Raw genomic sequence first — 27028 nt, forward strand, 5'->3', positions numbered from 1 at the left:
TATAGTATCATACAGAATACGTTCACTGTCCTAAAAATCCTGCGCTCCATTTCTCACCATTCCTCCATCTCACAGTGATTCAGACAGAACTACAGCTCACATCATACTCAAACACCAACACCCAAGAAACCAGTCAGAGCAAGGCATAGAAAAATCCAAATTCGGGCCACCCAGTGCAGCACTGTGAAGCTGTCTGCAGCCCCGCAGCGCCGGTTCGATTCCCGCTCGGTCAGGGAGATACCCACATGGGGGGCAGACCTCTCCTGTCTCACCCGCTGCTCCCCTCAGCAGTATTCTTCGGTCCGTCTGCCTGTTGTGTTCCCCATTTGTCTCTGGTGAATCCTTTCACACTCCTGCACATCTGATCAGTACCCCAGTTCTTGTATAAAAATGAATAAACTTAAAAAAAAAATCCAAATTCTATGAAAAGGCCTAACATCTTTCCCAGTCACTCATCTTCCTCAAAATTAACAATGCTCTGGATTCTAGCACCACAGATTACTTATGCCTCATCTAGAACTCGATAGAAATAGACACTTTTGAATCACTGATGTCATAGTTTTCTTCAGATGTAGCTGCTCCTAAACACATTCTCGCACTTGCATTTCCAAATCACAAGTTATTCTAGGTGACATGCTGGTCTACCCTCAAGATTTTGTCCTTTTCTGTGCATGGTCTCCTTGTAAATTATTTTCATCCATCTGTAATCTGCATTATACACAAAGGAATGAAAGCATGAGAACTGGTTCATCAGATTGTGAGTTTTATTTAGAACATGCAAAAGAAAAATGTCTGTATTACACACACCAGTCATCTCACTCTGTCACACTGATGACACAGAACTAACTACTCAATACCATATAAGTTTTGGCATATGAGATGCCCAATACAATATTACAGAGCAAGAAGAAGCTATACATATATTTGTTGAGTGAAACTGGAAATCCTCCTTTAGTGGAGATGGATGTTCCTGCCTGGATCCTGACAGAATGGGGTGATGAGTAGAGGAGAGGTCAGAGATAACTTTTCTAGAAAGGGAAGGGAGACAAAAGGAGATGACAGGGGCATCAGGTGAGTGGGAGATGTGGACATGACAGCAGAAACCTCACAAAGGAATGAAGCAGATCTGGTAAGGAGGAGGTACAGAAACAAGCCCCTTGGCAACTAGAGTGGGGTCAATGTCCTTGGGGTCAACAACAGACTTCAAGGTAAACTTCTGTAAGATGGTGGTCAGGAATAAAAACAGCTCCATGCGGGCCAGGCCCTCTCCTGCACATGCCCGTTTTCCTGAAAATAACAAGCACACAGAGGAGATGATCCTTGAACACTGTGTTTCTGACTTCAGAAAAGGAATGTATAACATACTGGATGGTATCACTTACAAGGAGAATACAGAGAAACCAAACAAAAGGTCAAGATAAATCAAAACTAGCAGCTGACCACAGAACTCAGCCACACACTAAAGGACGGGAGGGGAATTGGGGAAGAAGCAAAATGGGAGGGATGAATCCAAGGGATATGGTGATGGCTGGTGGGAGATACAGTGGCAGGAGAACTATGGGGAATACAATGATGTAAAAGAAAAATAAATAAAGCTTCAAATGGAAATGGAAAAAGGAGAAAGGGAATTTCAATAAATATTTGATGACAGGGTGAATGGATGGATGGAATGGGATGGTTGGCTATAGCTGGACAAAGGGTTGAAACACGTGCTCTGACTTGAATGTTAAAGGAACAGGTATCCTCCTCACAACAAATGTTTACTCAGTATCAGCCCTGTACCAAATAGTTCATTAAGAATTCTCACATTATAACTGCCTGTTTGACACCTCAATTTTCCAGCTGTATCTTTCTAGAAACACATATTTTGGCCATGTTTTCTTCTGCATGGATCTGGTGGCTCATGATCTTCTCATTCTTCACTGTCTCAGTTCTGCACTCCACATAGACCTGCTCTCTACCACTCCCAAAGCACTGTGAAGTTTCAAGTTTTATATTACAGTGCTGTTCCTTTGGCAAGATGCATGACTCTTATATTTTCAGGCCCTCGTACTAAATCATTTCTGAATTTGAAGAACTGGATCAATTCCCCAGTTCTACAGTGATCTAGCTCAAAGAGAAGACTGAATCATGAGGAGGGAAAGTGCATGGATACAGGGTTCGGTGCTCCTGCTACTGGACAAGAGAACCTACACCAGCCTTGGAGAGGGTACCATGGAAGTTCCTAACAATCCTCACAAGGTATTTTGTCCTCTGATGCACAAAGAATACAAAAGATACACTACCTGCTGAAAAAGCCATGAAGTAGTCACTCTTCTTAAAGTTGCCACTCCCATCCAGGAAGTGGGCTGGGTCAAACACCTCTGGGTTGGGGAATTCTTTGCTATCATGCAGCACAGAAGTCAGTGATGTCAATATGGTGGTGCCCTGGAAAAAAAAGAATTAAAATGTCTTATGAAGTCGTGGAGCTACATGAAAAGCTACAAATCATTTAGTCCCATCTTAGCATCTAAAGATTAAAAAAACCTTACACCATGAAGGTAAAGGGCATTCTAAGTCAGCCAGAATAAGTAATAACAAGAAACAGCATATGACCAGTGGCAGTGATGTTGCTAAGTGGCACCTAAAGTAGTGAGTATCTGAACCCTGGGTGCCAGGCCTCTGAAGCCATTCTGTTCATCACATTTCCCTGAGGGTATTTCCTCATCCGTACCTTGATTTTATCATTTCATTGTTTAAGCATCTCGTATATGGATTATGCTTACAAATGGAAATCTCTATCTAACCTGAAATGTCTGGAGTTACACACAGACATTTTGTAATCAATCAAATTAAAAATAACTTATGTGGGGCTCCCTGGTAGCACCGGTGGTTGGGTACAGAGCTGTGAGGCTGTTCACGGGCTCTGCAGCGCTGGTTCGATCCCCACCGGCCTCAGAGCAACCAATATGGTGAACAGACCTCTCCTGTCTCCCCCGCTGCTACCCTCAGCAGTGTAAAAAAAAAAAGAAAAAAAAACTTATGTGATAATAAAGTAAGTACAGTAACAACTCTCAGTGTTTTTATCACTGCCCCAGCAGGTTGTTTCTATTAATTCAAAAACATGGGGTAGATTTCATTCACAGATTGATCCCAGCCACAAACAGAAAGGATGACAAAAGGAGAAATATAGTCATTTTTCAACAACTGTCTTATGATCATTAATTCAATTGATTGTTATCAAAGGTTTTAGGATTGGATGAACGGTTCGGTAGCACCATACTCACAATCTGGCAGGTACCATGATATTATGTGGGGAACATAGCATGGCCATAATGGAATAAGTGACTTCATGTGCCCTCAGCTGCCTCACTGGGTTTCAGTGGGACATTCAGAGCACTATGTACTTCTCTGGGCAAAATCATAATGGGAAGCTAGTCTCTAGGAAATTTCGCCCAACATAACTCTGAGGAATATTTTTATGACCACAGCCAGACTTTTCACAAAGCTGAAGAACTGAAAGAAACAAACAGAGCAAAGACAACTGATCCCAGGAATCTAAACAGAAAAGACAAACAAACTATATGTGGTTCCTTGATGGAATACAAGAAAAGAAAAGCTATTCTGGGATAGTTTAGGAAAGCTGGGAACACTACACAGGTTCCACATTAGACATTATTTCATAATGGTAACTCTTGTGAAATCTGCTTTCTGTCTAAAAATCATTATTTGGATATATATATTGAAGACCTGGGGCATGCAGGTTAGATGGTTTCATCCATTACATCCATTACATGTAAGGCATATACATGTAAGGCACATACATCCATTACATTTATATGCCTTTAATGTGTTCAGATTTTTTAAAATTTAATGCAAATTTGGAGAAAATTCCATTCCCTAAGTTTACCATATAAAAATTCTATATCTCTATTGGAAAAATTATTTCTGTTTATATTGAAATAATCAAATATGAAAAATGTTTTTAAGATACAATAAAGCAAAAAAAAAAAAATACAGCCAATATAATCTCATCAAATGTTGTTCAAACAATGGATACTCATACCGAAGCATGACCACTACTTCACCACTGCTTTTGCATGAGTAAAAATTAGTTGAATGGATCAGTATTAAACATGGGAACTAAAATGATAAGTTTCAAAAATAGATGAAGGTATATCTTGAACCCTGGGCTGCAAAATTTCCCTCAGATGGGTCCCAGAAAAACACAAATCACCTCACATCATTTCTTTTTTTTTTTTTAAATTTTATTTTTATATTCCCCCATACAACTGCACATGCCCCATTCTGACCCCAATCCCTCCCCTCCCGGCCCCCACCCCCCAAAAACTGTCTCTGGTTCATAGTTTTTTGTTGATTTTGATTTTCACTTTCTTATAGTTATTCATTTTCCTGGTCCCTTATTTAAGTTTTCTAGATTCCTGCTATGAGTGAGACCATCCGGTATTTTTCTTTTTCTTTTTGGCTTATTTCGCTGAGCATGATCCCTTCCAGTGCCATCCATGTTGCTGCAAATTGCATGTGTTTATCTTTTTTGAATGCTGAGTAATATTCACCTCACATCATTTCAAAGCGTGCTGTTAGACAGACACGGAAAAATAACAACCCATGTGCAATCAAGTCTATCCTATGTTTTTGGTTAGCCCAGGAGGTAAGCATTTTCCATTGAAAAAAACTGAGGCAGAATAAATATCTTTGGCACATGAAAAGTGTATGAAGCCTAAACTTGGGCTTTCATAAAATTGAGAATTTGTCACCCACATTTGTTTACAAATGTCTCTGATGGATTCCCTGCTACAATGACAGATGTCAATACTGGCATCAGATACTCCAAGCCCCATAAAATTTGAAATGTTTAAAATCTGGCCCACTAGGGAAAGTTTTTTTTACCAACTTCTGTCTTAGACTGTACCTTGATCCGTGGATCCGGTTTGGATTAGAAAACATTATGTAAATGGTAGAAGACACACTCAGCCCTGCAGTGCTGCCTAGTCTATGTCAGTGTATCCCCAAAAAAGGGGAATGATCATTCCCAATTGGGGCAGATGGGAAACATGTACAATCCTACTTAGCCCAGTGCCCCATTGTTATTGGCCTTGAAATAGCAGAATGAGTTCAATTAAATATTGCTCTTTGACCCCAGTATTCGAAAAGAACTCTTCTCCTCATTATGTCCTTTGGTGAAAACAGTGAATTTGATCCTAACCCCTGGAACAAACTGTAATCATCAGGAAAGTACACCACCAATCACAAATGTCTCTTACACATATAAATAGAAAGGTGCTATTATCAAAATTTGGTCTCAAACAGAAACAACAAAAAACCCATCAACTGGCCACATATATGATTTTTATAATTTACTCATCTAGTCCGGAGGATTGGACCCAACTGTGAAAAGGGGAACTTCTCAGTAGATTCATGATGTCAGTAAAAGCACAACCAACACACCTTGGGGATGAGATAGTTCCTGAATCTGATGTCACGGGTCACTGCATGGGGCAGGTTCCCGGGGACGACGTCAATGTATCTCTGGACCTCGTGCACCAAGGCTTCCATGTAGGGCATGTGGACCTTGTCCTGCATGCTGGGGCTCCGGTGTCTGCCAATCACACGTTCTATCTCCTCCTGCGCCTTAGCTGACAAAACACAAGTAAGACTGATGAGAAAAGAGAACACCCATCACATCTGCATATCAGTTAAGGGATACATGGAGCATTGTATCAGTCTCCCGACATCATTAAAAACCTCAGCCCTGTACCAAGAGATATACCTAGACCTAGAGAGATAATAGCCATAATATAGATACATCTAACTCTCTTATAAGCTAGAATTAAGACACAAATTTAATACTTATATATTAGCACAAAGGCAAATTTCCTATCTATAATGCCAGAGCTTTTCACTCTCTGGACTTTATTCTCCTACTGCTGAATTTCAGGAATCAAGCTAGAAAAGGAGCTAAGATTCTCTGAATTCAAGAAATAGATTTTCTTACCTAACCTATTTCCACCTGCCAGTGTCTCTGAGGGCAAGGTCTTTTATTTATTTATATATTTGTTTGTTTGTTTGTTTGTTTATTTATTTTTTTTTTTCCGCACAAGAACCAGGGTATAGACCAGATGCGCGGGAGGGTGAGAGGATTCACCAGAGAAAGAGTGGGGAGCAGCACAGGCTGACTGATGAAATACCCTGCTGAGGGGTTCAGCGGGCATGATAGGAGCCGTCTGCAGTGCCATGTGGGACCCTCACCGCCAGCCAGGAATGAACCGGCACTGCAGAGGCTGCGGACAGCTTCACAGTGTGGCGCTCAACCGCCTGTGCCACCAGGGGAGATCCGGAGGGCAAGGTCTTTTAGGTTCAGCTTCTCTACATATTACAGCTCTCTCATTCTATTGGATCAAAACAAATACCTGATAAAGCAAGGTGTGGAGGGAATCTGGGGGGGAAAGCTACCTTCTGCCTATTGCCCCTCTTGTTTATTTTTTTTAATCATGTGTATGTACCATATCATTTTTTTAAAGATTTATTTATTTATTTGTTTGTTTGTTTGTTTGTTTATACAAGCACTGGGTACAGTCAGAAGCGTGGGAGGGTGAGAGAATTCACCAGAGCCAGAGCGGAAGCAGAGCAGGCAGAAGGACTGAAGTACACTGCTGAGGGGAGCAGCGGGTGTCAGGAGAGGTCTGCGCGCCATGTGGGACCCTCCTCCGGTGGCTGGGGAGCAGCCGGGGATCGAACCAGCGCTTTCAAGGCTGCGGGCAGCTTGCAACCCAGCGCTCAACCGCTGCGCCCCGGGGAGGCCCTCTCCTCATTCTTTTTTGACACTTCCAAATGCTACAACCTAGAGGGATACAAATGACTTCTTCATATATGTCCTCTTCTGACATTTTTTTAAAAGATTTAATTTTTTATGCATATAAGAGCAGGGGTACAGGCCAAAGGTGAGAGGATTCACCAGAGACAGAGCAGAGAACAGAACAGGCACATCAATGGAAGTACACTGCTGAGGGGAGCAGCGGGTGAGTCAGCAGAGGTCTGCAGCACCGGGTGGGTTGCTCCCTGGCTGGCCCAGGATCCAACTCATGCTGCAGAGGCTGGGGACAGCTTCATAGTCTTGTGTTTTAACCCTTTGCGCCACCAGGGAGGCCCCTCTTCTGACATTTAGATGACAACTTCCACCTCTCTACTGAGTCACCATCACTGATCAAAATGCTATTTGCGTTTTAGAAACTGTATTTGTTAATTGTTTCCTGAGTTAGTCTGTCCAGATTGCAAGGACACATTCTCATTTCTCATTGGCTATAGTCGTTTCAGCAGGTTCCTCACAGGATAATATAACGCATGTTTCAAATTCATAATGCAAAACTGCAACTTATTAAATATAAACAGGAAGATCTTTGTAAAAGACAGAAAAGCATGGGCTGGCAAAGTTCTATTTTGTAAATATCACTTTACTGGACACAGACTTCTGAATTCAAAACCTTCATGCACATCTTAAGCCTGAGTGGTAGAAACACACATATGTGATTTAATTTGTTGACCACTTCCTTGACTGCAGAAATTATCTCAGGCAGACAACAAGATTTCAAAGCTTTCCACTTATTTTTTAATAGGGACATTCCCCCCCCCCCCGCCCGGATTTAAAACATACATTTTTAGAATAGGAGAGATCTCGGGTAATACACCTATTTTCAAAGGGACCTTTTCTTTTTTTTTTTTATAAGTCTCTACACCTGACATTTTGTTTTTAAGATTTATTTATTTACACAAGCACTGGGGACAGTCAGAAGTCAGAAGCGCGGGCAGGTGAGAGAATACACCAGAGCCAGAGCTGTAGCAGAACAGGCAGACCGACGAAACACACTGCTGAGGGGAGCAGCTGGTGCAGCAGGAGAGGTCTGTCGCGCCATGAGGGACCCATGCCGGTGGCCGGGGATTTGAACCGGCGCTGCTGAGGATGCAGGCAGCTTCGCAGCCCAGTGCTCAACCATTGCACCACCAGGGGAGGCCCTCAAGGGACCTTTTCTTAGGAAAAACAATATGCAGTCCCAGGTTGATTCATATGGATGTACCTGCCACAAATAAGCTCCCGTGAAATGCAGTCACTACCTGATGGCTTTTCTGACTGCCCATGGAGACTTCACTCCTATTCATCCTCCCATATTATATAAAGATGTCCCATTATTATATCTTCATTATACTTGGGAACATTAAGCTCGTCAGATAGATAATTAAATAATGAAGGTTCTCTAAGAGAAACAGGAGGCAATGCAGCACTTGTAGTGTCTTTCAGCAACTTCCCTGAAACTCACCCTGCCCACCACATTGGTCATACCTGTGATCTCTGGGTGCTTCAGCAGCAGGAGGAGAGCATATCTCAGGGTGGTGCTCGTAGTCTCTGTCCCAGCTCCAAGCAGATCAAGTGCAGTAAATGCCAAGGATTCTAGAGTGAATTCCAAGTCTTGATTGTGTTTTTCCTAGGAATGATGAAATGACTTGACTAATTATTTTGCCAGAATTATTTATAGTTAGTCCAAATATATTCAGACTGTTATAAATTTTTCACCAAAAAATCAAGTGCATGTTCAGTTCTAGAAAAATTCCCATATGGTATCCAAAACACTGGAGGTCAGTAGACTGAAGTATCATTTTCTACTGCCTCACAGGTAAGGCAAGCAAGGTGTATCAAAATCCACACGGGCGTCTTTGCAGAAATTACATTATGCTAAATTCATAATGAAATACAAGGGAACCAGAACAGCCAAAACAATACTGAAATTAGTATCTAGAAACAAGATCAATGTATTCCATTTAATTAGCTGTTTAATTTTAAGACTTCCATAATACATAGTGTACAGGCACATACAATGTAGGTATGAAAGAGCTTGGAAGTCTTAGCTACTGACCACTGAAACATCCCTGATAAATACAGAACAATTCCATGAACCATAATATACACAAGCAATTAAGTAGAAAAACAACTGTCATTAATTTTTACCTTTTCCATTTTGATAAGGAAACAATCAATAAAGTCCCGAGGATTATTAATATCAAGAGATGCTTTGTGTTGCAATATTTTCTCCAAAACATAGCTTTTTAAATATGAAATATTGTTAAATAATTTGTTAAAACTCCCAGGAAAGAAGTCAAGGAGAACAGGGAACATATTACAGATCTAGAAGAGAAAATTAGAGCTTACTCAATAAAGAAAATTACTGACGATTTATATGACAGAGACAAGGCTTAGGTGGAGACCACGTTATAAATACTCATAAAATGTGGTCTCTATCTTGAGGAAAATTTTTATCTTACACATGTATAATTTTATAGGCTGCTAAGAGTGTTGGAGAGAGACATTTCTGATCAGGGTATCATTTTCCATTCTCAAACACCACACTTATACTACAAGCTAATTTTATATCAATTCTCTTTTTGCTTAGGTCAATTCTGGAAATATGGATGGCATAAATTACTATGACTAAGACAACAGAGATGAAGGAAGGTTGGGGAATCTTATAAAAAGCTCGGCGTAGTTAGTCTCAGCCATTTCTATATATGTTTAGAAGCCTCAAACATAGAATCAGTACTTGAGGACCGGGAGAGTACTGAAGATACCAGGAAACACACCTCAACATTTTATGTGTAACTGCACAAGTGTAGTGAAGTGACATTATCTGACATATCATTATGTTTCAGGCAGACTGCAAAACACATTGGAACAGCACAGGGGAAATTGTGAGATTTGTTATGGGCTAGTTACCATAAAACCAATCAATTCATCATCCCCAAAACAAGTACTTTCACACGTAGGATCCCATCTGATACCTCAAAAAACCCAACCCTAATATGTGTTCCTTGGAGCTTCTGTTGTCTCGACTATTCGTCCTCCTTGAAAGAAATACACTTTTTCTTCCTAAATTTGCCTATTTCTGCCAGCAGTGTGAATTAGACTTCTTGAGAGTTAACAGGATGACAGAGTACTGAGGGATAGAAGTCTTTCAACAAGGACCTGGGGTCTATTTCATTCTTTGGACATGGTTTGAGGAAGTTACCAAAGAACATGGAATCTGGGTTTTGGAGTGTAGTAGAAACAACCTGAAATAGGATCAATAGGATTGGATTCCAGGTCTGTGTTCTGAGAATATGATTTCTCTTGTATCTTTAATTGTCTAGGCCATCTTTCCCAGATGACCACTCTCTGAGGCTGAATCTATCTAGGCAGGACTGTGGTGCTCACACATGCACTTCGCAGCTTGGTGCATGCAGAGATCTGGACTTCTTAGACAAAAGAACTAAACGATTCCTCTGAAAAAAGGATCAGGACCTCACCTGAATCCATGGAGAATTCAAAATTGAGACATTTTCACTGATTCTTCCCATTATGTTTAAAAACATTGGATCTTTATAATCAAAGCGAGTCTGGAAAATTATTGAGCAGATCATATTGCAGGGTGCATAGGCCAGTATAGAAGTGGGATCACAGGGTGAAGCTAAAAAATCAGAAACAATTTGCAAACACTATTAAACAAAATACAAACACAGACATACACATATACAGATAGGAAAACACTTTGTTTTTAGATAACAGGAAAAAATATGTAAGGAAGTTCATTGCCTGACATATAAATTCCTTTAATTGCAAGAGACATTACTTATAAAAGGAACATATCAGTGAATGTAGACTAGTGCAGGATCTATGGAAAACCGCATGGAGATTTCTCCAAATATTGAATAATAGATCTACCATACAATCCAGCAATCTCTTTCCTAGGTATCACCAAAGAATGCAAAAACACTAATTTGAAGGGGTATATGCACTCTATGTTTACTGTAGCACTATTTACAATAGTCAAGGTATGGAAATAACCTAGGTATCTATCACCAGATGAGTCTATGAAGATAATGGGATATGTATACACGTGGGAATACTACTCAGCTAGTATTCAGGTCTGAAATCTTGCCATTTGAAACAATGTAAGTGGAAAGGAGAGGATTATGCTAAAAAGAGAAGTCACAATGTAAAAGATCCACTGGGTGATTTCATGCATATGATAATATAAAGAAACAAAGCAAAGGAACAGACCCAAACAAACCCTTGAAATCTAATGCAGAACTGAGGCCACCAGAAAGTAAGGTAAAAGAGGAAAGGAAAGGAGGAAGGAGCTCATGGCGAAGGAATAAGGGAGGTTGGGTGGGAAGCATGGTGTGGTAACATACGATGGCAGCACTGTGAAGCTATAGCCCTAAAGCATACACAGTGTTTTCAATCACGGTCTCCATAATAATGATCATAAAAATTGAAATCAACATACCACTTTTTCATTAACCTGGGACATATGGTTCAACCTATCTAGTTAAATAGTGGTTATTTTTGAATATTCATTTACTTCCATTGTCTTTGTTCATACTCTTTCCAATCAGGTTGACTTAATAATAGGCAAAAAGAAAGAATATAACAGAAAACATTTATTTTTAAGATTTATTTTATTTCTTTGTGCATACAAGAGCTGCGGTGTAGGCCAGAGGTGTGGAGGGTAAAAGGGTCTACCAGAGACAGAGTGCGGTGCAGTACTAGCAGACTGACTGAATCACACTGCTGAGGGGAGCAGGGGACAAGGTAGGAGAGGTCTGCTGAGCCATGTGGGTAATTCCCTTGCTGGGAATGGCTTCAGTGTAGTGCTGAGACTTAACCCCTTGAGCCACCAGTGAGGCCCTTAAAATCATTTTTATATAATTGTTAATAAAGTTATTAGGGCTGAACCTCACTTGTACACAAAGTCTACAGAGAGTTAAGCTTCCACACAGATAGAGGGAATAGTTAAGGACTTGAAAGCTTTTTGTTTAATAAATAAATACACAAAATACGCAGTATCAGCAGAGGGCAAAGAAAAGAGAGGGAAAGATTATGGGTAAAATCATATTCTTGAAAGAATAAATACAAAGAGTGGGACCTATCTATGTTGACTAACAAGTAACTAAACAAGTGAATACAAATTATAAGACACTGGGCCTCCCTGGTGGTGCAGGCCATTGAGCGCCGCACTATGAAGCTGCTTGCAGACTCTGTAGCGCGGGTTCGATCCCGGCCAGAATCCCACATGGCAAAGCAGACCTCTCCTGTCTCGCCCGCTGTTCCCCCAGCAGTATATTTCGTCAGTCTCCCTGTTCTGTTACCCGCTCTGTCTCCGGTGAATCCTCGTACCCTCCCGTGCACTTGGCTTGTACTCTGGTTCTTGTATAAAAAATAAATAAATCTTTAAAAAAAATTATAAGACACTTTGTTCAAAGCAGAAATCAAAAGAGAAATTTCCAATATAAATCCCAGGTAAGTCAAACCAAAAATGAAAATTGATTGTTAGTTTTCATTTTTTCACATCACTGGAAATAAACTTTCCTCCCTAGAAATCAAATGTCCATCATTTCTACTCACTAGCAACAATTAATTTATTGGGAAAATTTTGCTGCAAAATCTTGTAGGATTATGTTTAGTAAGAAGAAAAACAGTAGTATTTTCATTTATTTTTAAGATTTTTCCAGATCTAGGCTAGGTCAATTCTACACTCAGTAAAGAAATTTTACAGGGAAAACGGGTTTATTTCCTTGGTAAGAGATCTGCAAACCCCATTGTGGCAACTTAATCACCCCTGAAAGATTGTATAAAGAAAAGGTCTAAAATTCACCCCTGTAGATATCATTACGAAAGATTTGAATCAATATATTGCATAACAGTGACATCAATAAATTGGCAGAATAGAAAGTGCCAGCCATTATTCTCGCATGAAAACACTGATTTAGCAATGATAGAGAGTCTGAAAATCCCTAGCACATTTTGTGAAGCCAGCTAAGGAGTTGTAGTACTACAGGGGAGCACAAATTTCAAGCACCCATTACAACGAAATCCGTAGCCTCACTAACTGTGAAGGTGTACACAGTGTCACACAGAAACTTCATGTATAAATAAAGAAAATTCAGAATCTCATGGAAAATCTAACTAGGAATACTTGGTAGGACTTTGCCTTACAAAAATGCAATCCATAAAGACAGGGAAATTGTACATTTACTTAAATGTTGGATCCCCACAAAATTAAAAAAAAAAACAAGAATTCAAGAAACATCTCTCAGAACAGGTCTGAAAGAAATATCAGAAAGTGATCCCTTAGAGAGATAGTAGCAATTACCTGCATAAGGAATTTTGAAAAGTGAGAAAATATTTCCTAATGAAATGAAATGAGAAACCATAATTGCTTAGATTAGCAAAAGGACATGCCTACCTGATTAAAATCTATCAACAGACGGCATTATTACTGGCCAAAACTACAGACCTGGTCTGGGGCAGTGACTGTCATAAGGGTGTGAGTTCTGTCCATATAAACACATCCAGTGAAGTGAAAACACATGTCACTTGCTTCCCGAGGTCACTCCCACTACATGCTTGGCTGGCAGCCCTGGTGAAATGTGCTGCAGTATGAAACACCGCTCTCTCACACATTCAGAAAATGACTCAAAATATTCCTCGTGATTTCTCATTTAAAAACAAACAGACCTCAGGAGAGAAACAGATGAAAGGACCTTTGATACCTACACTGTGCACACAATCATGAATGAACACATACACACACTCACACACACGCACACACACACAAGCATACGTACAGAAATGCTTCTGTGTATCAAACTCTGCTTCAAACTCTCCGTCTCCACACAAGGGTTAACAACCACCACCCCTAATGGAAGATTTGGGCCACCCTGATGTGTCCACTAGGATGACACTAGAGAATACAATGTGTTAAGGTCACAGCGACTGAGCAGAGAATCACCCACCATTGGTTTTTCTCAACTCCTCCACGAGGCAGCGGGCTTCCTCTTGAACTCGGTCCTCAATGCTCCTCTTCCCCATCCCAAAATGCCTCAGGGTCAAGAGGCAGAAGCGGCGCATCTCCTTCCATTTCTTTCCATTGCTGAAAATAACTCCTAACAGAGGGTAAATATAAACTGGGGTGGGGTCTGAGGGAAGAAGAAAGCTGACACTTGACAGTTAAGGGGAAGGACAAAGAATATTTTGGAGATCTTCAAGCCCCGTTTTCTGTCCTCCCCATCACAATAACCATAGTGCACGTGTCACACCCACACATACCTTCTCCTTTACGAACTCTTTCCAGGACGGGGAAATCGCCTCTTCCAGCGAAGTCCTCTCCCATATCAATCAACGCTTCCTTCACTGCTTCATATCCATGCAACACCACAGTGGGCTTCATGCCCAAATACAGAGTGAACACAGGGCCATAGGCTTTGGAGAGCTGGGAAAGCACATGCAGATGACAAAAGAAGTCACTACTTGATAACATATTGTGCCTAATTCAAAATACTACTTTCATATTGGTAGGCTGCCCCACACAGCTTCGGTATTTCTGAATTTAAGACATCAATATGGGTGATTATTAGAGTTTCCATTTCTGGATGGCCTGGGATGTGCCAGGAATGGCCTAGCCTAAGTATTTGACACATTGCTTACTATTACCCTCACATTTGAACCTTCAACAAGTTTATTTGCCCTGCTTACGAATAAGGAAACTAAGATCAGACAATTTCAATGTATTTCTAGGATCCCTTGACCACTATACAGAAGATTCAATTGTGAGCTTTTTGATTGTTCTCTGATCTTGACAAATAACTTCAGATTCCATCTATAGACCAAAACCGAGCTCGTTGCTTCAGGATCACCTACAGAGCCCTCCTGAGGAAGCTGTGATACAGTAGCCCTATGATGAATCCTAAAAATTTGTATTTTAAAGGATCAATTCAGCTAATTCTAATACGCAGCCCAGCTTGTGATCTGCTGGTATTAGTAACAAAGAGTGGGCACTATAGAGGCATTGTCAGGGCCAAGGCATCTGTAGGAAAGATAATTTCTTCCACCTCGAAATAGTCATTAAGATCAGACACCAGCTGTGTAGACCCAAGTGAATGATGTTCCCACAGTTTTGTCCTGCCTGGTTACTTCTTTTCGTGTTTTGGTTGACTCACGCTCTTCCTGAGCCCAGAGTCCTCTCTTGATACAGACAGAATGTGTTTCTTCACAGATGTTAAATTTAGTAACAATCTCAAGAAAACACACAGCCATGTAGTAGATGACTTCTGGAATAACATCTGTAATCACAAAACACTTCTTCTACCATTCACCATCCACCAAAATCAGAGCAAATGGCAGCAGAACAAAGAATACTCCTCCCTTCTGTCACTTTATATTTTCAATTATACCATCCAAAACCTGTTTGCCTACTCACTAAATGCAGAGAAATATCAAAATGACTGGGAGCATTTGAATTTCAAAACCTACTTGGATAGCATGCCACCATGCTAATATTTTATTATTAGAATTGATGGGCAAACAAGAAGTTTTTTTTAATTGCATTTAAGTTTCTTACCATTTGCACGCCACAGAGGAACATAAAACATACTCACGTTGCTTAGAGATTTGCTGATATCCTTAACATCTAACTGGAGGATATTTCCAATAATGGGAAGTGGCAAGGGGCCGGGTGGGAGCTTCCCTCTCTCAGAAGTCTGTTTCCAGAGAGCAAGGAGGAGCAAACAGGAGAGACAGAGCACTAAGGCCACACTCAGGACCATTGTAGCTTTCTCTTCTTATCAGAAAAATGAGGGTGAATTCTAAACCTTTTATAACAACACCCCTTGGTATTTCAACTTATGCTGCTCTGAGATACAAAGAGGCCAATCAGCTACATCTACTCATATTCCCCTCTCAGTGGCCTTTGGTCCACTGATAAAGATAAAAAAAAAAATTGTTCTTTCGTCTTGTTTTCTTTCTCTCCAGTCATCACTCTGGACCTTTAGTTCAAAAATATTGAACTAAGGACTGTATTGAAAACTTAAAAAAGAAAGAAAGAAAGAAAAACCGGTCCAATGTGCAGCCAGGGTTCAAAACCACTGTTCAAAATGACTCAAATCTCTGGACTCAAGGCAATCACCAACTGGGAATATTTTATTTGAGGAGAATCTGTGTTCTCAAACTTTATATTGAAAACAACTAAGTTCAAGCTATATTAACATAGGATATTTTCCTGTGGAAATTGAGGGTCCTTAAATATTTTGAAATACTGTATTTCTATTACAGCTGCCTATATAGAAAATAGTTAACTTAAACTTCAATGACCAAGCACACAACTACTAAACTAAGTCAGAGGGAGAAAGACAAATACCAGATGGTGTCACTTACAAGTGGAATACAGAGAAACCAACCAAAGCTTTGGTTAAAGATTCAAACTTAAGATTTAACCCTTGGAAGCTCACTAGAGAACTGAGGCATTCGGAGGTTGAGGGGATGGGGAAGTGGTGAGGATGGGGATGTAGAAGCTGGAGGGAGCACAATGATTTATGGTGGTGGAGGATGAGTACTTTGGTGGTGGGAGCACTGTGGTGACAGCTCTAGGAGGGGGAGCCCATATTTTCAAAATACTAGAACAATGTAAACTAAAGTGACCTAAAAAAAATTGAAAATAAAACAAAATAATTAGCGAAATAAATTTCCAAGTCTTTTACCATGCACTCATTTCTCACTGCCCAAACTCTGAAAAACAATATAAAAGAGAAATTATTTGAAAGGGGAGAATGCTGTCTCCGGGGGAAAAGGTTGTCTGTGCAGTGTCCTATCACACAGCTCAAATTGGTTAAACCAGGATTCAAAATGAGATGTGAGGTTCATTGAATGCTCTCACACACCAGCTGCGTCAAGAAAAGTTTGAGCAAAACTAATCTCCCCAAATCATTACTTGTCATATAATACTCCCTTCTGCCTCCCATCCCCCATAGTGGGCACAAAATTAACAGGCTTACTTGTCACTTGATTCCAAGAATAAAGGGGTCAAGTCAGTTAAAATTGGGACAAAGGATTCTTCCCTCGGTATCACTGTGGTGAAACTTGCTCAGCAATAAGCAATTGGAAGAGCCAAGTGCAGAGAATTTAGGGGTAAGGCTTAAAAAAAGAATGACTTCCCTGATCTGCCAAATGCTTTCTCCAAGCACAGCTGCTTTTTCAATGGGTTTTTGAATCTGTATGGTGGAAAATAAAGAATGAAGTATGCAGATCAAGGAAAGGAGACTGGAGAGAGAGTAAGAGGTATGCATCCAGTGGAGGACTAGAGTCAGGGACTTCACTAAACAGACTCACAGCACAAACCACATAGGCAGACCTTAATAAGAAATGGTACTTGGTGGTCACAAGACTCTAAATATCAGTGGAATATCTATGATACATTACTAGGTCACTAATGACAATGCTTTACAAACCTAAGTTCGATAAGGATATGGTCATATTTGTTCAAACTTGATTAGTGCAGTTTTTAAGCTCCATTGGTAAGAAAAATGTTTTTTTTCCAAGACCAAATTAAAATATTGTATTGCTCATGAATTTTCATACCCACCTTATCTCTTTTGATTCTCTCATTACCTTGCTTGAGATAAACTTAGTCCCATTTTAGGGATGAGGAAACTTGGCCTGAAAACTTCAAAACTTGGACCAGGGCACAGTACCTACAGGTGGTGGTCTGAGACTAGAACCCACATCTCTTTTTTTTTTAAATTTAAATTATATTTTTATATTCCCCATACAATTAGAACCCCCATATTTTGACCCCAAGCCCTCCTTTCCCCGCCCCTCAATCCCCACAGAGTGTCTCTGGTTCATAGTTGTTTGTTGATTTTGATATTTTCTTTCTTAGAGTTATTCTTTTTCCTGGTCCCTTATTTAAGCTTTCTAGATTCCTGCTATTGAGTGAGACCATCTGCTATTTTTCTTTTTCTTTCTGGCTTATTTCGCTGAGCATGATCCCTTCCAGCACCATCCATGTTGCTGCAAATTGCATGTGTTTATCTTTTTTGAATGCTGAGTAATATTCCATGGTGTATATGTACCACATCTTCTTGAGCCAGTCATCACTTTGGGCATTTGGGTTGTTTCCAAAGCTTAGCTATTGTAAATAATGCTTCTATAAACATAGGGGTGCAGGTGCTCTTTGGAATTAATGTTTCTGTGTCCTTTGGGTTAATACCTAGGAGTGGAATTGCTGGATCATATGGAAGCTCTAGGTTTAGTAGGTCAAGAAATCTCCACACAGCTCTCCATAGTGGAGAACCCACATCTCTTGTCATTCACAATCCCCTCCAAGCAAACATGCAGTTCATCAGGTCACCATATTTACTGAATGTGTGCTATGAATCAACATTGCATGATTCATCCTCATGGTGACCTTCAAGTTGTATTTAGTTAATAATTACATTATTCACGGAAATGGGGTCAGAAAAGTTTTCCCAAAAAACCCTGCAAATTGAGTAAGTCCAAGACTCAATGTAACCTTGCCCAGAACAAAGAAAAGCAACAATTTGATGGCTTCTGAACATAGTTCTATAGTCTAAAAGAACCTCACAGAAATAATCAGAGGTTCATGTGAACAGTTATATGCAGACAAGTTCAACAATCTAGAAGAGATGGACAAATTCCTAGAATAATATAATCATCCAAAGCTAGATAAAGAAGAAAGAGATCACCAAAACATAGCAATTACAAGCAGTGAAATTGAAACAGTACAAACCCTCCCCGAAAACAAAAGCCCGGGACCAGATCTGCTTCACAAATGAATTTTACCAAACATTCAGAAATGAACATTCTGAATGTGCCTATTCTACACACTCTTTCTTTAAATCGAGAAAGGAGTATCACCAAATATGTTTCATGAAGTCAACATTACACTAACACAAAAACCGAACAAATACAACATGCGAAAAAGAAAACTACAGGCCAATCTTCCTTATGAACACTTAGTCAAAAATTCTCAAACCCATCCTTGCCAACAGAGTCCAGCAATGCATCAAAAGGATGATACACCATGACCAAGTGGGATTTATTCCAGGGGCACATGCATGGTACAAAATCCACCAATCAATTAATGTAATCCAACACATCAACAAAAAGAAAAAGAAAAACCATATGATCATTATCAGTAGATGCTGAGAAAGCATTTGACAAAGTTCAACATCCATATACACGTAAAACCCTTGAAATTCTTGGGATAGAAGGAACATAGCTTAACATGACAAAAGCTATATATGACAAAGTCACATCCAATATGATTCTCAATGGTGAAAAGCTAGTAGCCTTCTCTTGAATATCAGGAACAAGACAAAGGTGTCCACTCTCACCACCACTGTTCAATATAACGCTGGAAGTACTAGCCAGAGCAGTAAGACAAGAGAAAGACACACAAGGAATTTAAATGGGGAAAGAACAAGTAAAATTATCACTATATGCAGGCAATATGATAATGAAGAATTCTAAAAACTACACTGAATAATTAATTAAAATTATAAACCAGTTTAGTAAAGTACCAGGATACAAAATCAACACGCAGAAATCAGTAGCTGTCCTATATGCAAACAATCCATTGGAACAAAAAGAAATGAAGAAACCATCCAATCTACAATTGAAACAAGAAATAACAAATACCTGGGAATAAACTTTATGAAGGAGGTGAAGGACCTAAACAAAGAAAATTATAAAACATCGTTAAAAGAAATAGAAGAAGACACAAAGAAATGGAAAGACATCCCTGCTCATGACTGGAAGAAGTAACATTACTAAAATGGCCATCCTACTGAAAGCAATTTATAGAGTCATCGCAATGCTGATAAAAATCTCAGAACAAATACTGATGAAATTCATAAGGAACCACAAACTTCAAACTATACTACAAAGCCATAATAATTCAAACAGTATGATACAGGAACAAAAACAGACTCACAGACCAATGGAGTCAAATAGAAAATGCAGAAATAAAGCCATACATATATGGACAACTAATCTTTGGGAGGGGAGCAAAGACTATGCAATGGAACAAGGACAGTTTGTTCAATAAATGGTGCTGGGAAAACTGGATCACCACATACAAAAAGTTGAAACTAGACCACTACCTCATATCATGCACAAAAATCAACCCAAAATGGCAAAAGAATTAAACATAAGACCTGAAACCATGAAATATAGAGAAGAAAATATAGGTAAAACACTACATGAATACATCTCAGTAACATCTTTAAAGACTTATCCCCCAAAACAAAGAAAGTGAAGAAAAAGATGAACAGTTGGGAGTACATCAAACTAAAAAGCTCTGTACAACAAAAGAGACTTTATCCCAAACAAAGAAACAGCCTACTGTTTGGGAGAAAATTTTGCACTCTATACAACTGAAAAGGGACTGATCACAAAGATCTACAAAGAACTCACATGACTCACCAAAAACAAAGTAAAAAATCCAGTCAAAAAAAATGGGCAGAAGAGCAAAATGGACAATTTCCCAAAGAGGAAATGCAAATGGCCAAGTATGTGAAAAAAGTGTTCAACATCCCTTATAATAAGCGAAATACAGATCAAAATACAATGAGATACCACCTTGTACCAGTAAGAATGATACATATTAAAAAAACAGGAAACAGTAAATGTTGGTGAGGATGTGGGAAAAAAGGACCTCTCCTACACTGCTGGTGGTAATATAAACTTGTCCACCACTAGGGAAAGCTGTGTGGAGGTTCATCAAACTATTAAAAATGGAGCTACCATATGACCCAGCAATTCCACTCTTAGAAATGTACCAAAACAACACAAAAATATTAATTCAAAAGGATACCTGCACACCTGTTTACCGCACCACTGTCTATAATAGGAAAGATATGGAAACCATCCAAATGCCCAAAAAATAGATGGCTGGATCACAAGGACGTGGTGTACATACATGATGGAATACTATTCAGTAATAAAAAACCATAAACTCATGCCATTCACAGCAACATGGATGGAGCTAGAAGGTATTATATTCAGTGAAATAAATCAGAAGGAAAAAGAAAAATACAGGATGGTTTTGCATATAGGAAGAATATAGGGGAACCAAATAATGGATCAGGGGAAAAATTAACAATAAATTAAAAAAATTAATAGGCAATGATAAATCAGACATTCTTCAGGGGAGGGGAAGGCAGAGGGAATAAAACAGAGGAGGGCAGGCACACGGGACTATAGTGCTGTTGCGTGGGTGAATACGGGGACTACAATGACAGAGAAAGCAAACATTGTACAGATGAAGAATGATGTAAACTATACATAAATAAATTATATATAGAGAAAAACAAAGATCCCAGGATACCTACAAACAGTCCAAGGCCAGCTGGTAAGCTTGTGCTGAAATGCAGTGCGCTTGAAAAGCATACGCGGATCGTAGGCTGCCCAGGTCCCCGCACCTGGGACCTAGGCTTGGGGGGAGATGTGCAGGAGCCCTCACTGAGGTGAATGTCCCTTACTGAGTAATCAGAAATCAGGCACCCAGACACGGGAGCTGGGTACAAAAGGCGCCATTTCTGCGGACACTGAACTGGGCTACAACCTGCTTTGGAACTGAGGGCTTTGGAACTGAGACCCAGGGTACCAAATTCAGGACGTAGGATCCCCACAATGGAGGGGCACAGGGCAGACACAGCACCCCCACCCGTTGAGGCTCTCTATGTCACTCCCACTCTGTTACCCCGACCCACAGGGTTAAAAAATAAAACAGTTCCCGAAGGACAGAGGAAAGATCTCTGGCGCTACCTAGCGACCAGAAGAAAATCACCAGCACCCTATAGTTGGAAACCAGGGATCCCAAAAACACCCTCAGGTGCTGAGAGAGGGTGGGCCACACAAAAGGGAGGTAAGGGGGAAAATAAGGTGTGGAGCAAGACCCAATCCTGGAACTGAGAGCTAGGCACAGGATCTGGGGCGTGGGATGCACCATAACAGCGGGCACTGCACAGGGTGACAGCCAGTGTTTTGGATCTGATAGCCCTGGAACTGAGACCTAGAGTGCAGAATTCAGGGCGTGGGATCCATACAGCTGCGGGCACAACACTGGGTGAACACGGGCAGAGCAGCACCAGGCTTGAATAAAAACCCCTGTGTTGAGGTGCTCCCCTTTTCCCCGCCTCCGCCACTCAGAGAACCACTGGGAAAAAGCACAGATCAGCAAGTACAGGTCTCTGGTGCCACCTCGTGACCAGAACTAAATCACCAAATAGCTGATTCCCTGTTGGAACTGAGTAAATACAGAGGGAGGGAACTGTAAGGGACAGAGCCCAGCAACACAGCATCAACACCCTGGTGGAGTTTTGGCCTACCAGTGCCGGTCTCAGTCTGGTAAACAGTTACTGACACCCCTAAAGGAGCACTCCAAAGAGATGCCCGCCAACACCAGTGGCACAACGTCCTGTCCCAACGCATAGAACGAATTAGAAAGCAAACAACAGGGAGAAGAAAAAATACAAATAACCAAACAAGCCAGCAGGAGGACACAACACAAAAAGAATCAAATAGAAAATCCAGAAATAAACCCACAGATTTATGGTCAACTAATCTTTGACAAAAGAGCAAAGACTATGCATTGGAGCAAAGAAAGTTTGTTCAATAAATGGTGCTGGGAAAACTGGGTCGCTACATGCAAAAGAATGAAGCTTGACAACTACCTCACACCATACACAAAAATCAACTCAAAATGGATTAAAGAACTAGACATAAGACCTGAAACCATAAAATATATAGAAGGAAATATAGGCAAAACACTACATGACATGTACCTCAAAGACATCATTACAGACACATCACCCAAAGCAGTGATAGTGAAGGCAAAGATCAACAGCTGGGACTACATCAAATTAAAGAGCTTCTGCACAGCAAAAGAGACAATAACCAAAACAAAGAGAAACCCCACCGACTGGGAGAACATTTTTGCACGCAACACTAATGAGAAAGGACTGATCACAAAAATCTACCAAGAGCTGATGAGACTCAACAAAAACAAAGAAAATAATCCAGTCAAAAAATGGGCAGAAGAGCTAAAAAGAAACTTCTCCAAAGAGGAAATACAAAAGGCCAACAGGCATATGAAAAAAATATTCAACATCACTTGCAATCAGAAAATGCAGATCAAAACTACAATGAGATACCATCTCACACCAATGAGAATGGTACATATTAAAAAAACTAACAACAACAAATGTTGGCGAGGATGTGGAGAAAAATGAACTCTCCTGGGCTTCTGGTGGGAGTGCAAACTGGTCCAACCACTATGGAGAGCTGTGTGGAGATTCCTCAACCTACTAAAAATAGAGCTTCCATATAATCCAGCAATTCCACTCCTAGGTATTTACCTAGAGGACACAGAAACATTAATTCCAAAGAGCTCCTGCACCCCTATGTTTATAGAGCACTATTTTCAATAGCTAAGCTATGAAAACAACCCAAATGCCTAAAAATAGATGACTGGATCAAGAAGATGTGGTACATACACGCTATGGAATATTATTCAGCATTCAAAAAAGATAAGCACATGCAATTTGCAGCAACATGGATGTAGCTGGAAGGGATCATGCTCAGAGAAATAAGCCAGAAAGAAAAAGACAAATAACGGACGGTCTCACTCATAGCAGGAATCTAGAAAACCTAAATAAGGGACCAGGAAAAAGAATAGCTATAAGAAAGAAAATATCAAAATCAACAACTATGAAGCAGAGACACACTATGGGGGGGCGGTGCGGGGAAAGGTGGTATTGGGGTTAAAATAAGGGGGTTGCAATTGTATGGGGAATATAAAAATAAAATTTAAAAAAAAATAATAAATAAAAAATAAACTAGATGCAGGCTGTAAAGGTGTCTGCAGCCTCTGCAGCACTGGTTCAATCCCGGCCGGCTGGGTGGAAATCCCATGTAGCACAGCGGATCTCTCCTGTCGCGCCCGCTGCTCTCTTAAGCAGTGTGTTTCTTCAGTCTACCTGTTCTGATCCCTGCTCTGTCTCTGGTGAATTCTCTCACCTTCCTGTGCATCTGGCCTGTACCCACTTGTACAAATAAATGGATAAATCTTAAAAAAAAAAGAAAGAGAGAATATGCAATAACTATTTGATGAAAGCTGAGGTATGATGGAAGGCAGGATGGTTGGATAGATAGATGGACAATGGGGAGACAGGAACGCAATCCATCTAATGTTAATGAATAGGTATCCTCCTTTCAACAAATGTTTACTTATTATCATTCCTGTGCCAAACACTTAAGTATTCTCACATTACAATCACCTGTTGAACACCTCAATTTTCCATCAATATTTTTCTAGAAATACATACTTTGTTTTGTTTTGTGCTGCATGGATCTGGCGTTCATAATCTTCCTCGTCTTCATAGTCTCCGTTCTCCACTCCAAGTAGACCTGCTCTTTAGCAATCTCCAACGCACCGTGAAATTTCAGGTTTTATACTGTAATGCTGCTCCGTTGTGCAAGATGCACTAATCTTATATTTTCAGGACTTTGTTCTAAATCAATTCTGAATTTGAAGAAATGGATCAATTCCCCAGTTCTGTAGTGATCTGGCCCAATAAGAAGACTGCATCATGAGGAGGGAAAGTGCATGGACACAGGGATTGGTGCTACTGCAAACGGACAAGAGCATCTGCACCAGCCTTGGAGAGGGTTCTATGGAAGTTCCAAACAATCCTCACAAGGTATCTTGTCCTCTGATGCACAAAGAATACAAAAGCTACACTACCTGCCATGAAAGCCATGAAGTAGTGACTCTTCTTAAAGTTGCCACTTTCGACAAGGGAGTCGCCAGGGTCAAACACCTCCGGGTTGGGGAATTCTTCACTCTTATGCAGCACAGAAGTCAGCGATATCAATATGGTCGTGCCCTGGAAAAAATTATTTAAACTGTGCCCACAAAAAGGTGTAAATAAGTCAGTCAAATCTTACCATTTAAAGATGAAAAAACCTAACCACGAAGGAAAGGGCATTCTGAGTCAGAGAGAACAAGTAATAAACAAGAACGAGCATATGACCAGAGGCATTGATGCTGCTAAGTGGGACCTGAAGTAGTGAGTACCCAGACCCTCAGGTGCCAGGCCTCTGAAGCCATCCTGTTCATCACATTTAGACCTGAGGGTATTTCCTTGCCAGTACCTTGATTTTATCATTTCAGTGTTTACTCATCTCATATATGGATTAGGCTCGCAAATGGAAATCTTTATCCAAGCTTGAAATGTTTGGAGATGAAGACCTTTTGTAAATAGACAATCAAATTAAAAATAACTTATGTGATAATAAAGGAAGTACAGTAACAACTCGTTGCTTTTTTATCATGGCCCCAGCAAGCTGTTTGTATTAATTCAAAAATATGGCATAGGACCTCCCTGGTGGCACAAGGGGTTAAGACGCAATCTATGAAGCTATCTGCAGCCACACAGCACAAGTTCGATCCCCAGCCAGGGAGCAATCCACATGGTGCTGCAGACCTCTCCTGACTCGGCCGCTGCTCCCCTCAGCAGTGTCAATCTGCCCGTTCTGTTCCCCACTGTATCTCTGGTGAATCCTCTCACCCCCCACATCTCTGGCCTGTACCCCAGTTCTTGTATGAATAAGTAAAACTTTAAAAAATATATGACATAGATTTCATCACAGATTGATCCCAGCCACAAATGCTGAAAGAATGACAAAATTACAAATATAGTCATTTTGAACAATTCTGTTAGGATCACTAATTGAATCGAGATTGATCAAGGGATTCTAGTATTAGAGGAACGGTTAGGCAGCACGATACTCATATATTCCTAAAGCACCACAACATAGATTTTGATGAATGAATGTAAAATCCACAGCCGTTGCCAAGGAGAGATCTGAAAAGCACCATGTTATCATGAGGGGAACATAGCATGGCCATCATGGAATAAGTGACTTCAGGTGCCCGCAGCTACCTCACTGGGTTTCAGGGAGCCATACAGAGCACTTACGTGCTTCTCTTGGCAAAATCATAATGGGAATCTAGTATCTAGAAAACATAGCACTGAATTGAAAACCCAGAAATAAAGCCACACATATATGGCCAACTAATCTGTGACAAAAGAACAAAGATTACGCAGTGGAAAAAGGAAAATCTTTTAAATAAACAGTGCTGGGAAAACTGTACCGCTAAATTCAAAAGAATGAAAGAAGATTATTACCACTCAACACACACAAAATTCTACTTAAAAATGGGTCCTCCTGGTGGCGTAGAGGTTTAAGTTTCAGGACTATCAAGCTATTGCCAGCCACTGCAGCGTGAGCTTGATCCCCAGCCATGGAGCTATCCCACATCCTGCAGCAGACCTCTCCTGTCTCGCCCACTGCTCCCCTCAGCAGTATATCTCAATAGATCTGCCTGCTCTGCTCCCTGCTATGACTCTACTTAATCAGCTTGCCCATTAGCCTACGGCCCTGTTCTTACATGCATAAAAAAAAGTATAAAAAAAATCAACTCAATCTGGAGAACAGTGTCCGCCACGGTGGCCTAGTGGTTAAGTCTCAGCGTTACCGCCATGAAGGCCCACGGAGAGAGCCTGAGTTTGATCCCCAGCTAGGGAACTAACCCACATGGGGCAGCAGAAATCTCCTGTTTTACCCAGTGCTCCCCTTAGTAGATCTCCCTTTTCTGTTCGCCACTCTTTCTGGTGAATCCTCTCACCCTCCCCCCCGAACCTATGGCCTACAGCCCAGTTCTTCTACACATAATAAATATAATAAATAAAAATCTTACAATAAAGGAATAATTCTTTATAAAAAAGGCTTTAATGTAAGACCTGAAACCAGAAAAATATATGGAATAAAACACAAACTCACAATACTCCACAACATACATCTCAGAAACATCTTTCAGAACTCATCCCAGAAGCACAGAAAATGAAGGAAAAGATAAACAGCTGGGACTACTACATATTAAAAACTTCTGTACAGCAAAAGAGACAATATCAAAACAAAAAGACAATCCACAGATTGGTACAAAATATCTGTACTCCACACAATTGATAAAGGGCTTAAATCAAAGATCTACAAAGAGCTTACAAAACTCAGGAAAACAAAGTAAACAACCTAGTTAAAAAATGTTTGTGAGGACGCGGAGAAAAGGGAACACTCCTG

General features: G+C 40.4%; 1 protein-coding gene across 2 annotated transcripts in view; it reads right to left on the minus strand.

Moving 5' to 3' along the window:
• Positions 1 to 27028, minus strand: part of LOC119234464 (cytochrome P450 2C19-like) — a 192269-nt gene that overhangs the window by 51732 nt on the left and 113509 nt on the right. Inside the window, exons 1-9 of one of the 2 annotated variants that reach the window (XM_054690206.1) lie at positions 15463 to 15630; positions 14135 to 14297; positions 13822 to 13971; positions 10330 to 10490; positions 8999 to 9175; positions 8336 to 8477; positions 5449 to 5636; positions 2286 to 2427; positions 890 to 1287 (exon numbers count right to left, since the gene is read on the minus strand). In XM_054690206.1, coding sequence (XP_054546181.1) covers positions 1106 to 1287; positions 2286 to 2427; positions 5449 to 5636; positions 8336 to 8477; positions 8999 to 9175; positions 10330 to 10490; positions 13822 to 13971; positions 14135 to 14297; positions 15463 to 15630 — 1473 coding nt within the window. In that variant the 3' untranslated portion in view covers positions 890 to 1105. Of the gene's footprint in view, positions 1 to 889; positions 1288 to 2285; positions 2428 to 5448; positions 5637 to 8335; positions 8478 to 8998; positions 9176 to 10329; positions 10491 to 13821; positions 13972 to 14134; positions 14298 to 15462; positions 15631 to 27028 lie in introns of those variants that run through there. The other variant, XM_054690205.1, reaches the window with a different exon arrangement.

This window comes from Talpa occidentalis, unplaced genomic scaffold, assembly GCF_014898055.3.
Source record: "Talpa occidentalis isolate TD23 unplaced genomic scaffold, MPIMG_talOcc4v2.1 talOcc4.8, whole genome shotgun sequence".
In the NCBI taxonomy this organism is placed as follows: domain Eukaryota; kingdom Metazoa; phylum Chordata; class Mammalia; order Eulipotyphla; family Talpidae; genus Talpa; species Talpa occidentalis.